Consider the following 17,116-nt stretch of genomic DNA (forward strand, 5'->3'; position numbering starts at 1 on the left):
AGGATAGACAAGATGCCCGGTCTCGCCGAGCTTACGTTCGGTCTCTGGGGACCCTGTGACCGCGTAACAAACCAAGAAGAACCTTTCTGCGGGAACGGAACAGGGGGAGAGGCTCTGGGCCCTCTTGGCCCATCTGCCTCACCCCCCCCCCCCCCCGGTTAGGACTTGGAGCCCGGTATCCCGGCTGCGTTGGATGATGGGTGCGGAATAGGCAGTCCCTCTGTGCGCTCGGGTGGCCCGTGCCCTTCAGGCCGGGGGAAGCTGGGAGCCACCGAGGGCAGGCGGGGTGAGCCCCCTTGCCGTTCGTGGCATAATTTATACCAGGAAAAGGAGGCCAGGGATTGCCGGACTTAACATTTTTCAAGCGTGGATTTGGGCTGCTCGTGAGTGAGTTCTAAGTACCGGCGGCTTGACCCCCAGCTGACCCTCTGGGCGCTCGAGCCCGGCCTGCCTGCCAGCACCAGGAGCTTGGGCCTTTTCCCGACTGCAGGCCCCACGTCACAGGGGACTCGGCCCTCCTCGGTTCTCTGGGCACGGAGTACCTCCCGCCCTGAGCTCGCCTGGGCCCTGGGCCCACTCTGGCCTGGGCCTGCCTGACTTTCCAGGTGTCTCCGGGTGTGGCCCTGCATCCTCGCCACGGGCCTCCCCAGGAACGCAGTCTTTCCTCAAACGTTTGCCTTGATTATTTTGATGATGTGCTTCCATTTCTTAAGTGCTTAATAAGTGTGAGTGCCATGCTTTCAATGCACTGCTACTCCCACCACGCAGCAGGGTGCTGGCGACCACAGTCGGCTGCCGGCCAACGCTGCGGACTCCCCTACGCCCATCAGCCTGGAGCCTGGCTTGTCACCAACGCGCCTACGTTCCTGCTTCGGCGCTGTGCTCTGCCAGTCGGCCTGTCCCTTCCTGGTCTGGCCTCCGGCCACACGGACCCCACAGGTCCTTACCCGTCCTGCCCATCCTACAAAGGTCAAGGGCAAAGCTGCAGCTCTAAGTATTTTATGGCAAAATCCTAGTATCTCTCTCAGCCTCCGTATTTCCAGGTTTGCTCTTTAACATTCGGGTGGGCTCTTAAAGGGAAGAAGACGCTGAAAATAGTACACAACTCCTACTTTCAAATGCAACGTCTTCATAAATTCAGTCTCCTCCAGGCACCTGGGTGGCTCAGTCGGTTAAACATCCGACTTCGGCCTATGTCATAATCTCGTGGTTCATGGGTTCGAGCCCCGCGTCGGGCTCTGTGCTGACGGCTCAGAGCCTGGAGCCTGCTTCCGATTCTGTGCCTCCCTCTCTCTCTCTGCCCCTCCCCTGCTCATGCTCTCTCTCTGTCTCTCTCAAAAATAAATAATCATTAAAACATTTTTAAAAAACCTCAGCCTCCTCTGAGGCCTGCAGCCGTCTGCTTCCCCTGCACGGCTGGACATCAGTCTCTCTCCTATTTGTCAGAGTCAGGGCTGTGTCTTCCCCAGAGGCTACGGTTCGGCAGAGCACGGGCGTGGCAAGGACTCGACCACAAGGAGCGGCCAAAGGTGCAGACGGGAGGCACATCCGGCTGAAGGGAGTGGAGAAGAGCCATGGTCCCAGAATTCTCAGGTCACGCTTGGCCTAAAGCCCCGGGCGGCGTGGGCACGAAGGGAAACACCGGGGCTGCGCGGGCATCGGCTTAAGAGAAAGTCGACGCACTCGTCCACCTGGACATTTTCCCTGCAGCTCGCCGCTGGCAGAGATTCGCTGAGAGAGGCCGTGGCTCGGCAGGCTGGGATACGCTCGCCCGGGGAGCCCGGTGAGCCCGCCAGCCAATGGGAAAGAAAACGAAGCCTGGCCGTCCCCTCGCCAGCCCGAGATCCAGTCCCTCGGCAGGAAGTGCCCCGGGAAGCAGAGAACCTCGCTCGGCACCTCAGATTCTTCCAGGGACGTCTCTCCACATGCCACTGCCGTGGACACCGGGGCCACCTGGGGCATCCCTGACGCCCCACCTGTTCCGTCTCCGCTACTCTTTAGTTACCGGGAGAACGCAGTCGGCAGGCGTGTGCTTTATTTTATTAGCCCGTAACACTCTCTACAACAGTTCCTTTTAAGAAAATGGTACTATTATGCACAAATAAGCACTAAGTGGGCTCTTCTCCCCTCCCCGTTTTCGGGATGGAAACAGCTTTATCTGTACCACCAGCATCTTCAGTACAGGGGACCTGCTCGAAGCAACCTTTTTGAGAAGACTAGATGTTATTTTGGCTATTAGAGCACAGCAAATGGCTGCAGACGGCAGGGGTCGGCAGGGGTGCCGAGAAGGCAAGCAGGAACGGAGCGGCAAATGAGAACATAGAACATTTGCATTTTCCCCTTCTATGCGCGCCGTAGAAACAGGGGAAGAGGTGTTTTGCTCGCTCTATAGTCAAAGGTTACTAATTAAGCAAAGCGTTACCGAACGAGAAATACCTATAGAAGCTGCTTTCTACAACTTGAACCCACATCTGAGCATCAGCTTATCACGCGGCCCTTCAATGCATTGCTCCGAGGATCTTTTATCCCATAATTCACTGAAGATGACGCCAAGTAATACGAGCCTCCCGGTGCGCTTTAAAAGCAGTCAGAATCTAAAGGAAACTTTTCTGCAAAGACCGTATGATTGAGAAGTGGGTCAAAGGGAAGAAAACGATGCTCTCCTGCCACAAAGTGTTTGGTAAGACCCAAATCCTCACACCTGGAAGGCCGCTCGGCCGTTGCCTGCCACGACCCACCTTCCTGGTTCCTCGAGTCAGGGTGCAGACGCCATCTCCTTCCGGGGCCTCTGCCACCGCCTGAACCGGTGAAGTCTCTCCTTCCCGTGTTCTGCTGGCACCCGGGGCCCCCTAGGAACTCGTCCCCTGCTTCCCGTGTGGCATGTCGTTGAGTGGCCGACTTCTCCCTGGACCCAGTGTTCCTGCGTCTCTTTCCTCTCTGAACTCAGGCCCCCCGCCAGGCACAGAGCAGCTGTGAGAGGGGATGCTGGAGTCTCACAGCATAGAAAGCCTGGGCTCAGCTTGCATCCGTCCAAAGAGAATTAGGTGAAGAATGTTCCAGAAGCTTTCTCCTATTCCAGCTATAGTCTCAAGGGCCCTGTTGTTCTGAGTTTAGGAAAGTTGGCCTAGGGAACCCACCGAGATGTTTTCGCAGAAGCAGCTGGGCCAGCTGAAGCGAGGCTTCATGGAGGGAACACCACATGGGTGGGCAGTACAGACGAAAGTCAGGGGCACAGGTCAGGGACACGCCTGCAGGCTGGCAGGTACCCGGAAGAGATTTCATTTGTAAAGTGCCTCTTGCCTAGAGAGCAGAGGCACGTGTGTCTTAGAGAAGTAAGTATGACAAAGCGTTCGAATTCTCTAGCAACCCCTCAAGATGGGTAGGAATATCTGTTTTACAGACAAAGAGCCAGCGCTGGGTGGCCTGCCTGCAGCCACCGGCTGGGATGGGTAGAGCTAGGATTCAAGGTCCAGGCTCTCTGACCCCCAAGCCTGTGCCATTTGTCCGCAGGTCACCGACCATTTCATCTGGGCACCACGTATTCTTGGCGAACTTGTCCATGGCCTTTCCTGGGGGGTGAGTCGGAGGTGATCCGTGAAAGGTGGTGAATGCCCAGGGTGGCACGAGGAGAGGGTCAGGATGGGGTTTCTGGAAAGATCTCGTGGCCAGAGTCCTGGCCCTGAGAGCGACAGGAGGGGCTGCAGACCTGCTCTTCCCCTGGAGGGGCCGTGTGAGTGTTAGCAGGTGATGTGGGCGGAGTTGAGTATGTTCTGCCTGGAGCTCCCAGAAGACTGGACCCTGGCCTAGCGGTGAAGTGCCTGCCAAGGCATTTAAGGAGATGCTCATCGGTTCACTTTTCAAGGCACACCCTCTGCTCTATGCCTCCGAGGTTAGTAGGAACGGGTCGCAAATAAAAGTAGGATTGGTTTGGCCAAAAAAAAAAAAAAAAAAAAAAAAAAAAAAAAAAAAAAGGATATTCATGCTAACCTTTGCCGCAACCATTATGAAATTTTCTTGGGATAACTCAGTGTATGTTTGGAACCAGTCCAATGCGTTCAGCCCAAACTGGATTAGTATGACATAAAGCTTGGTAGCGGTCTGTTGATGGAGTCAATCCAGGTGTTTGAGGAAAAGGGCGTCTTCTTCACGTGGCCAAGTGGTCACTAGAGAAGGGCACGCCGGCTCTGTGACGGAAGCGATGTGGGGCTCCCAGCGCACAGAGCGGTAAAATGCTCATCGCTTGTCCTCTGTCCTAAGGAGCCCAGGAAAAGTCTTTAATCTTTACCTTCTGGGGTTTGGAACGAGGTTTCTTTATACAGATGAATGTTTACAGTTTAGGAACACTGAAACACAAGCAGTTCAGATAATGCACTTTAGGGGGAAAAATTCTCTTTTGGTTTTCAAGTTTCAACCATCTGTACCACTCCCAGAATTGTTAGGCTTGCTGAGTTAATTTTAAGACACCTTAGAGAGAATATTTGTCAGGGACTTCCCGTTCTAGCAGTATGGCAGACTAGATAACCTTTAAGGTTAGCCTCCCACCCCCAAAGCCAGAGCAGGGCTGGATACGGCACAAAAGCTGTCTTCTTAGATGCCCGGCCAAGCGCTCGGGGAGCAAGGGACATATCTTGAGGCCCATGTCAATGTGACATGGAGCTGTGGCCAAACCCATCACAAAATCTAAGCAAGTGCTGTCTGTGGGAGGAGACGCTCATAATGATTACAGCCTTTAGGGATACAGAAAAACATGGTGGACGTGAAATACTGGACATAATAACAAGTACAACTGGCTCAGAGTGAAGGGATTTTAGAACCCTGTACCACCTGGAGGAAGATGGAGATAATGGCTAACTTTAGATTTTGATAACTTACATTTGCATGTTACAATTTTAAAGGCAGCTGGTGGGGGGGAGGGGGTTAAGGACCTACATCCAGGCAGCTGGCAGCCGACTCGGTTGGGAGGAAGGCCCACATCTAGGGGGATTTGGCAAATCAGTAAACAACTGAAGTTAGTGGGAGCCAAAGAAGGGCTAGTGTCAATGTGGAAAGGGGCGGCCTGAATACACAGGGGGTTCTAAACTGTATTTGGAGGTGCTGGTGGGAACTAGTGATTTTCGGCATATACAGACAGACACAGAAATAGACTGAGGTGTAGGTGTGTGTGCACCTGAGCAAGTGCATTTCCTAGCTCTGGGCACTGAGGAGGCCTGGACACAGTGACAGCCAGTGGCAGTGAGCCCACGTGGTGCCCAGATCTTGGTTTCTAAATACCACTCTCCACTGAAAGGCCCCAAGGTTCCTTGGAGAAAGGGCTGAAAACAAAGAGGAAATAGTACGATGAACCTAGAACACCTAGTTTTGCCAAAAAGCAAGGGTGTACTTCGAGCGGCGGGGGCTTATGGGGAGAACATGAAAACCAGGTGGGAGGGCCTCCCCCCGCCGGTGCGGGAGAGCCGGGCACCGACCAACGTTAGCAACGACAGCAGATTACAATCTGTTAAGTAAAGTAGGAATCCACGAATCCATTCTGATATAAACAACTGAATGAATAAATAAATGAGGAGAGAAAAACTGTCTCCTACAGTAAAAAGTCCAATCAATAAATGGAGAAGAAATTACTGAATTAGAAAAGTCACTATTTGGTGCCCTCATTGTACTAATTAATTCAGGCAAGAAATTTCAGTGGATGACAAAACCAGTGGATATGAGCAGGAAGGGGAATGAGATTTTCACAGAATCTCTAAATACCTCCACACAGAACACTTACTCACTGTGAAGAGGAGGAAAGCGGCTCTACCGTGGAGAAAGCCGGCAGACCCCATTTTAATCGTGTGAGCTAAATTAACTCCACCAGTCATGGGGCCTATCAATGTCTTATTAAACCCACCAGGACGCAGTGGGAAGAACCCAGCACCACTTCTGCGACTATCTGACCAAAAATGGATAACCTGACTCTAATCCTAAAGAAATTTACAAACTCGAATTGAGGGGTATTGTAGGAAATGAATGGCCTGCAACCTTTGACACTGCTAAGGTCATGAACATCAAGGACTGGCTGAGGAACTAACCCAGGTTGAGGGAGACTGGAGACTGTGTGACAGCCGGGGGCAGAGTGTCATCCTGGGCTGGATCCGTTCCCACCGAGGACATGTTGGGACAACGGACTGAACTTGTATGGGGTCTCCGAGTGAAGGGAGCTCTCTGTGGTACTCTTACAATTTTTTTAGTAGTGCTGCAATACTTTCGAGGCGAATGGCAAATACGAACTTCAGGGCAATCTCGAACTCCAGCTAAAGCTTTTAACCGACAGCTACAAACCGAGCCAGCGAGGAGGACAGCAGCCCGGGGCGCACACCCGGGGAGTCCACCTTCGCCACATGGGATGCTCTCAGACCAACCTGGGGGTGCACGACCCCTGCGGAAAGGCACAGAGCCTGCCCAGACCATGCTGCCCTGGGAGGAGACATGGAGAGGACGAATCACCGTGTCCCCTTTGGAGCCCAGCGCCCAGGGTCCCTGCGGTGGTCCCTGAGGTCCCTGTAGTTTTTAATCCACCTCTCCACCCGGAAAGTTATCACCCACACAGCAATCCCCTCCCCGCCCCACACTCCACTCGCTAAGGCTCAGCCAGGACTGGGAAACGAAGAGGGCCTTGGGAAGACGCCCCTGAGGCTCTGGTCTACGCCCAAGTTCAGAGTCAGCAGCCCTGCCTCTCACATCCCTGAAGGGCAATCCAGTCTTTGTGAAAACTGTGGAGAAAATAAACTATTGATCTTAAAAGCCAAACCAACCACCAGAAAAGGCCAGGTTCACTTAAGAACAAGAATACAAAAAATCCTGGCTCCGGACTAAACCAAACGGAAGAGCCACCGTGATCAAGTCGTGTTTATCCCAACGCTGGGATGGTTGAACATTAGACTATCAGCACACATTGTTACCGACAGACGACAGAGGAAAAACCTCAAATGACTCAACAGATGCAAAATAATATTTTGATAAAAATAAACTTCTTAATGATTTTTTAAAATCCAAAATTACCAGGAAACAACTCCTAGCAAACCAGGTTTAGAACAGAACGGTCTCAATGCAATACAGCTAGCTATAAAAAGGGATGACTGACCAACCATAAATGTTTTCACGTCGTAATTGATAACATCTTAACAGAATTTCTTGAAAGGTAGTAATAATATAAACGTTGTTCTATCACTGCTCCAATTCAATACACTACGGGAGGAGCTCCCCTCCCCCCCATCAAGACAATAGATTAAGTACATTAAAAGAAACAAAAAAAAGAGAAATGAAGGAGATAAAGATTTCTAAAGAAGAAACAAAGCTGTCACTTTGAACAGATGATAGGACTTCTCTGTAGAAAACTGGAATAGAATTAATAAAGTAAGAAGAGAATTCTCAAAAGTTTCTGGCCATAAGGCAGACTGGCGGCTTAGAGCCAGTCATTAAAAGAAGAAAAATATTCAAAAATCAATTGTGATTCTACAGGCCAGCAGAATGTCAAAAAATGTAATTAAAATTACACACACATTAATTAATCCTCAGGGCGATCTTGTGAATAGTACTACTGTCCTCATTTCACAGATGAGATTAAGGCTCACAAAGAACTTAAGAAATACGTCCAGGATCACAGAGCAGAGAGAGAGGGTGAGGAAAGGGGGGGCGTCAGGTCTGCCTGATGCAAAGCCCATACTCTTTCCACCGCTGTTTTCAGGTGCACTCACTGCCCTTGATTTTCCTGCCTTTTTCAGAGCAGAGCGAAGGTAGGAATAGAGAGCCCAGGGCTTTTGCCAAGGAGAACACAGCCGAGGAAAGTAGATTTAAACAAATGGAAAGACGTATCATGCTCCTGGACGGAGGACTCACCATCGACAAGAGTAGCCAGAAAGATCCGAAACAAGTCAAGCAGTGCGTGTGCAGTGGCGGGGGTCAGGAAGACCTTATCAGATACGAAAACGCATTTTAAAGCCTCTATAATTAAAGAATGTGGGATTACTGCATGAGTAGCCAGACTAAGAGAATAAAAAGTTCAGAAATGAACCCAAGCGCATATGGGAATTTAATATTACAAATCAGGAGGAGGAAAAAAAAAAATCACGGGAACTTTTTATTAAACGGCTTTGAGATAATCACAGAGTTATTTGCAAAATTATAAAAATGGATTCATACCTCACTCCACACATAAGGACAAATTCCAAGCGCTTGGGGAGCTAAATGCGAAAGAGCAAGTCGGACAGTGGCGGCAGAAAGTGAGGTGAGTTCCTTTATCGCCAGAGAGTGGGGAAGACCTTTCTCTGACTGACAACGCAAAAGCATGCAAAAAATGATTGATAAATTAGACGCGGTTTTTTCTTTTCTTTCTTTTTTTTTTCGCATGGCGAAAATTTATATACACAGCTGATGGGAGTACAAAATGTCCCAACAAAATGTGGCGATTTGCTAATGACCAGAAAATTTACACAGACAGTCACTGTCTGACGTAGTAAGTCTGCTCCCAGGAATCCACCCCCAAAATTCAAGATGATTGTGCAAAAGGCTGAAGACCACCTTAGTGCAGAATAACACCCCCACCCCGGGGAATCCCACACCGTCATTCCTGGGTCCTGTGCGTATGTTACCTGACCGGGCGAAAGGGACTCTGCGGATGTGATTAAGGTTAAGAACCTTGAAATAGGGAGATTATCCTGGATTATCTGAATGGGTCTAGTCTATTCACCCAAGTACTTACAAGGGGCAGAGGGGGACAGGAGGGTGGTCACAGTCAGGAGATGGGAGGAGGAGGAGGAGGAGTCGAGGAACGAGAGAGCCTGGACCGGTCACGGTTGGCTGGGAAGGTGCAGGAAGGGGGGCCTCGGGCCCAGGAACACGGTGGCCGCTGGAAGCCGGGGGTGGTGACGGTCAGCTGGGTTCTAGGACCACGAGGAGGTGGATTCTGACAACCCCTGAACCGGAAGGACACGGATCCTCCTCTGGAGCCTCTGGACAGGGACGGAGCCTTGCCGACATGCTGATTTTAGCACAGGAAACCCACACTGGACCTCTGGCCCATGGACCCGTGACAGAGCGTGTGGGTTTTGGTCATCGCTTAGGGCAGAAAAGGGAGGGTCCCGCCGGCAGAGTCAGCCAGCGCTGGCACACCGGCACCGGGGACAGCTGCGTCTGCGCCAAGGCCCAACGGTGCACGCGGCCTCCCGGACCTGCTGTTAGGGGGACAGAGCGACGTGCAGCCTGCTGCGTTCGGAGTAAGAGGGTGGGGCACAAACGCGTGTAGCTGCTTATGTTGCGGAAAACGGAAAAGGATAAACCGAAAACCTAATGTGGGGTTTTGGGGGGACAGAAAGAGGAACGTAAATTTCTCCGAATATACCTTTTTTATGGTTTTGACGCTGAGCTCTTGCAAGTGAGTTACACGTTCAAAAATAAAATCGAACTTACAGTGTGTTAGCAGATTTTTTAGAAAATGATTTTTAAAGAAAATTTAAAGAAAATATTGAAGCAAAAAGAACAAAGCCAAAGCAGACCTTGAAATGAGTGAACCTAGTTTTGTATTAAGTTGATGACTCGACCAAACAGAGAAAATAACTTAGAATTCAGGATTTTGACTGTAATCTGTTGTAGCATAATCCAGTCCAAGGACAAATACCTCAACTGCATTCAGGACTCTTATTGGGAGTCGTACCGTTGAAATTCTATTTTTGAAACTCTTTATACAATAGTAGGATAAAGCAAGTAAGTAATGATGCTAATTTTTCTAAAAACAATTTTATAGTAAAGCTATTTCAAGTGTAAATTCAAAGTTAAAGTAATCTTACATTTGAGGTGGAAATACCAGTATGAACTCATAATGCTTCCTTTCTCTGTACCCTGAAAAGACCCAGAATGCCCAGCTGGAGGCAGTGAGCACCCCTCTCCCACCCTCGGTGCCCAGACTCTCGTCTATAAACGCCATCTGACCCTAAAGGAAACCAGGTGGGGATGACTCCACCTGAGCTGGAGCTGTGCGGCAAGAAGGCACAGGATGGTCCAGGGACATCCTGCTGTACAATACCATCAAGGACTGGGATCTCCAGGTGAGGAAGCTCAGAACAGGAAGGGCTGCCCAGTGGCCAAGATGCATCAAGTTTAGGTTCAAGAAGAATAAGGGCTGAAGGCGACTGAAAGCGCACGGAATACAGTTTTAAAAATTATGCTTTCATATTGATAATTCAGGAAAAGTGACAGCAGGGGGAAGGAAGGGAGGAAGGGAAGGAGGGAGGAAAGGGGAGGGAGGAGGAAGGAGGGTGGAGGGAAGGAGGGAGGAGGAGTGGGAAGGAGGGGAGGGGGAGTAGAGAGGGAGGAGAAAGGAGGGGGAGGGAGGGAGGAGGAAGGGAGGAGGAAAGAGGGAAGACGGGAGGAGTGAGGGGGAGGGGGAAGAGGAAAGGAGGGACGAGGGAGAAAGATGTGTTTCACACTGGGAGTAAGTGGGGGACCAGTCCCTTACTGAGACTGGGTTCAGGAAGAGGACTAGGCACTTATCCTGCATTCAGGGTGACAGACCTGCCTGAGGGACAGACAAGGGACGTGCTTCTTTTCAGATGAGAGAAAACCGTTAAAGATCTTAATGGAATACTGATTTCACGGCAGGCCCTCGACGGCTGAGACTGCTAACTAGGAGGCTGACAGGGACGCACAAGCACAGGGACAGGCTGCCCGTCAGTCTGGTGTCCCCAAGGGCGGGACGGGGGCCACTGTGTGTCCCGGCTGCCATGTGAGGTGACCAGCCACACAAGGGGGAATCCACAGCAGTCTGCCCTCGTCCACGGTTTCGCCTGGTCCAGAGGCGGGTGACCCTCCCTCTGACTGACACACATCACAGACTCCATCATTCCTGCTTCCATCTGGTCCTGGGGCATCTTACACCTCCCGTGACCACCCAGAGTGGCGGGGGGGGCGGCGGGGGGAGGTGGGTTGGTGCGGTCAGGTGTTTTGGGAGACAGTCCACATTCACATGACTTTTCCTTCAATGAATTGTTATAATTGTTCTATTTTACTGTTAGTTACTGTTGTTCGTGTCTGACTGCACCTAATTTATAAATTAGACTTCATCGTAAGTATGTACATCTAGGGAAAAACACAACATATACAGGGGTCGGCACTGCCCCAGTTCCAGGGGTCCATTGGGGGTGTTGGAATGCATCCCCGAGGATACGCTGGCCAGGGTTTTGGGGTGAACCTCCAGTGTGCAGGAGACATGGGGCCAAGGAAAAGTGACAGCACAGGGAGGTGAAGCGTGTCCCTCCAGCGTGGGACACCCAGGCGACAGCTGCCTGGGACTCGTCCACGAGGCACTGGCATGGTACCACAGGAGGGCTCTAGATGAAGGGTCCAAACCTGCAGAGACAGAGGGCAGACTCACCCTTGCTGGGGATGTGCAGCGGGGAGGGGGAAGAGTGCCGGGGGTCATAAAGGGCGCACGGAAACTTCTAGGGGTCATGGGTTTGCTCATCAACTTGACCATGGTGAGGGTTTCGTATTCAGAAGAATACGTACAACTAAGTCAAAACTTACCAAACGGTACGGTCTAGAAATATCCAGTTTATTGTATGCCAATTAAGCCCTGATAAAACTATTAAGAAATTTCTTTAAACAATTTAAGAGTCATGACAACCAAATGCATACTGTCAAGTCTGTGTGGATCTTCTTTTTCATCAAAACTATAGTAAAAAGATATTCTTGGGAAATTTGAACGTGGACTGATTATTAGATGATAATGAGGAATTTTTAATTAACCTTATCAGGTGTGATAACAATTATAATACTGAAAGTATCTATATTTTACTTTTATTTTTTTAAAGGCTTTATTTTTTTAAGTTTATTTATTTATTTTGAGAGAGAGAGTGTGCGAATAAGCTTGCAAGAGCTCCTGGCAGAGAGAGAGGGAGAGAGAGAATCCCAAGCAGGCTCCATGCTGTCAGCAAAGAGCCCAATGTGGGGCTCAATCTCATGACCGTGAGATCATGACCTGAGCCAAAAATCAAGAATCGATGCTTAACTGACTGAGCCACCCAGGCGCCCCGCAAGTATCCACATTTTAATGTAAAGTTTTTATCAAAGGAAAAACAGACATGCACACAAGTGCACCAAGCACGGGCGCACACACAAGATGAACACACGTATGGAGCCCAACTCCAGACCGAGCAACACCAGCAGCATTATGGGGGCTCCAGCCCTGCTGTCCCCCAATGGAACTGTAAGACTCCAAGGGGAGCCAGGATTCCAATCCCAAAAAGTACTTCTTCTTGTTCTGGAACTTTACATATGTGGAATCAAACAGTATATACTCGAAACACAAGTCTGGCTTCCTTTGCTCAACATCATGTTCATGAAATTCATCCACATAATAGTTACACGCACCTACACTTTAGAGACATGTGCTAGAAATCTGGCGGGGAAACGGTGTGTGGTCTGAGCTTGCTTTAAAACGCTGTAGCTGAATCAAATCAGCACATTGTACACCTTAAACTCAGACAGTGACATATGCTAATTACATCCCAATGAAACTGGGGGGGGAGTGATGATAATGGATAGATGTGTGTGTGTGTGTATGTGTGTGTAATTATGTATATGTGTATCTATGGGTATATAAAGAAGTCAAACTGCCTAACCAGATTAGCTGCGAACATTACCATTCCATACACAAACATGACCACATAATTCTGCATAAATGACTTCACATAATACAACTCCTACTACCTTTGATCTGCTCGTTTACATTAAATAATATGTACGGGAACACCTTTCTATATCAGTAAGTCAACAAACGAAATCTTTACCATTATTTTTCATAGCTGCATTTTATGACATAAAAGCATTAAAAAAACCCCAGCTCAGCAACAATAAAGAGGGGGACTAGATGAATCTAGGTAATAGAACAGATGAGTCTAGGTCATGGGTATATGGGAGTTCCCTGTGTTACCGTCTTTCCTCTCCGGTATGTTTAAAATTTTTTATGTTAAAATTAAAGATGTGGTCGTGGGACAGCAGTACTGAGCAAATGTCCTGTGGCAGAGAAACTGCTCTGTGTCCACCACATCGTTTCCTCCTCTCGGGCACACTGAGAGCCGTCCCAGACCCCCTCACGTTAAACTGGAGCCATGCGACTGAATTCTGGTAGACAGAATATGGACAGAGCACTGTGATCCCCACTGGCCCCAGAGGCATGAAGCGAAGCCTCCGTCCGGTGAGCCACCACATCCCTGTGGCCCCGCCGAGCCTCACGCGCAGGCCTAAAGCTGGGAGACCTGCATCCGCGGCATCCCCGGGGTGCAGCCCTCCCGTGGGCAGTGATACAGAGGGCACCACGTGCTCCCGCAGGCCTTGCCCAGCTATTTCTGAGGGACCTTGAGACCTAGAATTGGTTTTCATGAGATAGAGTGATTTTCTCCCATAATTTCTTCTGCGTGTTTTAAAGTTCGCTTTCATCATCTTGGTTCCCATTCACTGGGGACCTGCTATTTTCAACTTGACGTGGGGGGGGGGGGACTTTATTTCCTAAGGAAATAATTGTTGTGGTCTCATTTATCGATGAGTCCCAACGAGCAGGTTTGGGCTTCCAGAATCCTGCAGAGGTTTTCGGAAATAGTTGCTTAGCGAAAGCTTTGAGGATCTGAATAGAATCTGTTCCCTGATCGACGGCCAATTTGCAGGAGTGACTTATCTCGCAAGAGGGCAGAAGCACAGCTATGAGTGTCGCTGGGGCTTTCCTGCAGACAAGAACGGTCCGGAGACGTTGCTGTTCCCATCACTTGTCTCTTTAGCTTTTTACCTCCTGTTCTTGCTGGGACATGGAACCGTGGCCTGTGTGGCACTACCCCCGTCTCCGGGACCCCGTGTGACCTGCCCTCAGGCCTCCCTGCTGGTTCCTCCACTGCGATGTGCACGTTCCTTTCCCAGCACCCTGAGCGTCTTTCTCCCAAGACAGAAACCCCTCCTTTTCGTTTTACTGCCTGGGACAAGCATGCTGTCCTCACGGCACGTATTCACGCACGCGTACATTTGGTGGCTAATTGTTACATGGAATTCAAAAGAAATAAATCAAGGATGCTATCCACTTGGGTACCTATTTGGAGCCAAAACTTGAATGTGAGCACTGGCAATCACTCCTTCCGTGGCCCGCAGGCTCACATCCCTATCTCCCGTGTCCGTCCACATCCTGCCCCCAACAGCCTGTCGTCTCCAGTCTCTTGTCCTGCAAACACGACCACCTCCCCAACCGCTGTCCCGAAGGTCACTGTGCTACTGACCGGTCATTCTTCAGAGTCTCCCACCGCCACATGCAGGCCCCCGTGTGGCTCTCTGGAAAGCCCTCCGTCCGCTTCCGCGAGCGCGTACCTGTCCCTCTACGATCCACCTGGAGATGGACGTCTTCCCGTCGTAGCCGGGGCGGAACTGAAGTGTGGCTGAGCGGGGGCTGATGTTGGAAATGACCAGGTTGGACGGGGCACCAGGGAGCTCTAGACAGACAGGACAGAAAACATGGAGAGGTGAGGTTCTGAGAGCTTAGGAAACGCATCAAATGTGTCAGCAAGGACACGGTCTCAAGACGCCCAGATTTGCTTTCAATACCCCTAAGCGAGAGGCACTGCTTTCCCGGGACGTGACCCCAGCACGATCCTTACTTTCCTAGGGCCGCCCATCAGGCCCCACGGCCTCTGCAGTGGGGCGAGGACACACGCGGCCCCAGACGATAAACTCGGAAGGTGGGACTTACTCGTGTCTGTGCACAGCCAGTAATTAACAGCTACAGGCTGAGGGAAGTAAGCATGAGCGGATGTCATTCTTCCTGGCCCCAGAAAGAGCACAGAGACCAAACACCCACCGTCTCTCTGGTGAGGACCGTGAAGCCGGGGCAAGCGGAGCGGGGCGGGCGGAAGACAGCAGGTGCCGTGTATCACTGCCAGGTGCGCGGGGTCCTGAGCCTTAGGCTCTCGGGTCCGGTTTCCAAGACAACCACATTTGGGTGAAAATGCAAGGCTCTCCCCACTCTGCCTGAGTTCAGTTGCTCCGGCAACGAAATGGGGGGGGGGGGGAGACACACTCCCACCCTGGGAGGTTACGTGGGTCTTTGGCCTACTCACCGAGTGGAGACCCTCGGGCAGGCTGCTCCCCCAGAGAGCCGGTCCCGCTCAGAAGCGGGATACCGTGAGTCTGAAATATGGGCTCTTATCTGGGCAGCAAAAAAGGGGAGGATAGGGGGATGGGGTGAAGCCGACAAGGACGCTGTGCAGGCAGCAGAGGCGGTGGGCAGCCCGCGCTGTGTCCGAGGAACATGTCGCGCCAGTGGGGAGGGGGCAGGGGGCTGCAAACCGGGACGAGCATGGGGACAGTAAGGCCGTGTGAGCGGTCAGGACGGCACTGGCACAGGCAGGGTCCTCAGGACCTCAAGGGTCCTTTCCGCGTCTAGTTTCATGACTCTGAAGCAGGAAATGTTTAAATCGAAGGACAAGTGACTCTTGTCTTTGTATTTCTCAGCTCGCTGGACTCTTTATGTGGTGCTCCAGACATTTAGTGGCTGTGAGCTTGAAGTGCATGAAGCGGAGCACAGTCCTCCAGCGTGATGTGACGGTGGGTGTGAGTTTGCTTCCAGACAGATCTCCAGGCCCTGGACCCGTGTCCAGCTGCAGGTGAGTTCACCAAGGTTAACTTGGCACAGCGGGGCCCTCTCCCTGCGAGTTCTCTCTCCGTGGTGCCTCCTGAGGTCCGTAAGGTGCCCGAGCCGACCCAGGGGGACCTGGTTACACATGGTGATGCTCCCCAAGTCGCCGTCCGTCGCTGAGCGTGAGACAATTCTCACACATCCAGCGTCCCGCCATCATCGCTGGTTATTAGGGCGTTAACAGTATCTTAAACGTGTGCTGTGGGAACGGGCTGTTGATGGCGAAGAAACGAATCTTTCTGGCAGTCAAAGACTGCTCTCTTTCAAAAAGCAAACTCATTTTGTAAACGCCTTTAAGAGACACCGGACTGCCTGGAAGCGTGGTCCCCGACCACCTGAGCACCTGCTGCAGAGGCAAATCCTCCAGTCCCGCCCCGCATCCGCGGGCCCCAAAAGTCCCTGGGATACGCTGTGGGTGGCCGTGCCGACGCGCCACCTCGGAGAGAGGGTGCAGTGATCATGTATCTGGGGACAGAGACTGGCTTGGGGACACCTGCCCAGCTGGCAGAGCGGGTGGCCACTGGCCTCTAGAGAGCGTCCTACGAGGTCACGCTGCTCAGAGGAGAGGAGACACCGTGCCCTCCTCCTTCATCGCACCCAACTGGGAGTGGCGGCTGCCGAGCTCTCTCGTGAACGTGGCCCCTGTGAGGAGAATGCACTCTTTCCTGGGCGGATTTCTTTTTTTACTCTATCCATTTTATTTGCTTTGCGTCCCTTCCAGATTGCGCGTGTCCCCCTTGCAAGAAAGCGGCTGGGTGTGAACACGGAGTGGGAGGCAGAGGGAGGCGGAGGGCACGATGGGGGGACGTGCAGACTTCAGAGGGGGCTTCAGGGCCTAACCCTCGAAGACCAGCCAACACGAGGCAAATTGGCATCTTGTGAGTGGCCAGAGACTGACAGCTGGAATTACAGTCGAACCGAGAGCCCACAGCACTTTCCCGCGTTCACTTGTGTTTGTGAAATCCCAGGAAAAACATGTATTTTGAACAGAAACTTTAAGATTAGAGAGAAAAGAGTTGAGTGCCATTCTCCAAGGCTGGAGCGAGCGTGCTGCATGTTCGGGAAGATAATTGAGTCCCCGGCGCCTGGGGACGCGTCTGCCTCTCCCTCTGTCTGCAAGATCTTTCCTCCCCTGCCACCTCCTCCAACTCCTTCTTCTTATCTCCACCCAAGTCTCCATTGTGTAGTTCGGGGAATGAAGTTTCATGCTTCCTGTTCTCGGTTTCCACACCCACATCTCTCACCTTCTTCCCTGCAGGCCCCGACTACCGTCTCCCTGGAGGGCCGCACGCCGCGGCCAGCTCGCTCCCCGGGGCGGGATCCCCCCCACCCGACAGCAGGTGCTGGCAGACGGGGCTGACTCAGGCCACAGGGCCCGCTTCCCACCCCACCGCCGGCAGGAAGCGGACACCC

General features: G+C 51.6%; 1 protein-coding gene and 1 long non-coding RNA gene across 3 annotated transcripts in view; one reads left to right on the forward strand and one right to left on the reverse strand.

Annotated features, from left to right (window-relative positions):
- Positions 1-17,116, reverse strand: part of SDK1 (sidekick cell adhesion molecule 1) — a 553,308-nt gene that overhangs the window by 123,031 nt on the left and 413,161 nt on the right. For both annotated transcript variants that reach the window (XM_053213474.1, XM_053213475.1), the window contains one exon: positions 14,380-14,501. In XM_053213474.1, coding sequence (XP_053069449.1) covers positions 14,380-14,501 — 122 coding nt within the window. The remainder of the gene's footprint in view (positions 1-14,379; positions 14,502-17,116) is intronic.
- On the forward strand, positions 9,718-17,022 carry LOC128313671 (uncharacterized). Its single transcript, XR_008294679.1, has 3 exons — positions 9,718-10,079; positions 14,675-14,876; positions 15,520-17,022. It is a non-coding gene; the product is annotated as an uncharacterized LOC128313671 (long non-coding RNA).

Source organism: Acinonyx jubatus, chromosome E3 (assembly GCF_027475565.1).
Source record: "Acinonyx jubatus isolate Ajub_Pintada_27869175 chromosome E3, VMU_Ajub_asm_v1.0, whole genome shotgun sequence".
Taxonomy (NCBI): Eukaryota; Metazoa; Chordata; class Mammalia; order Carnivora; family Felidae; genus Acinonyx; species Acinonyx jubatus.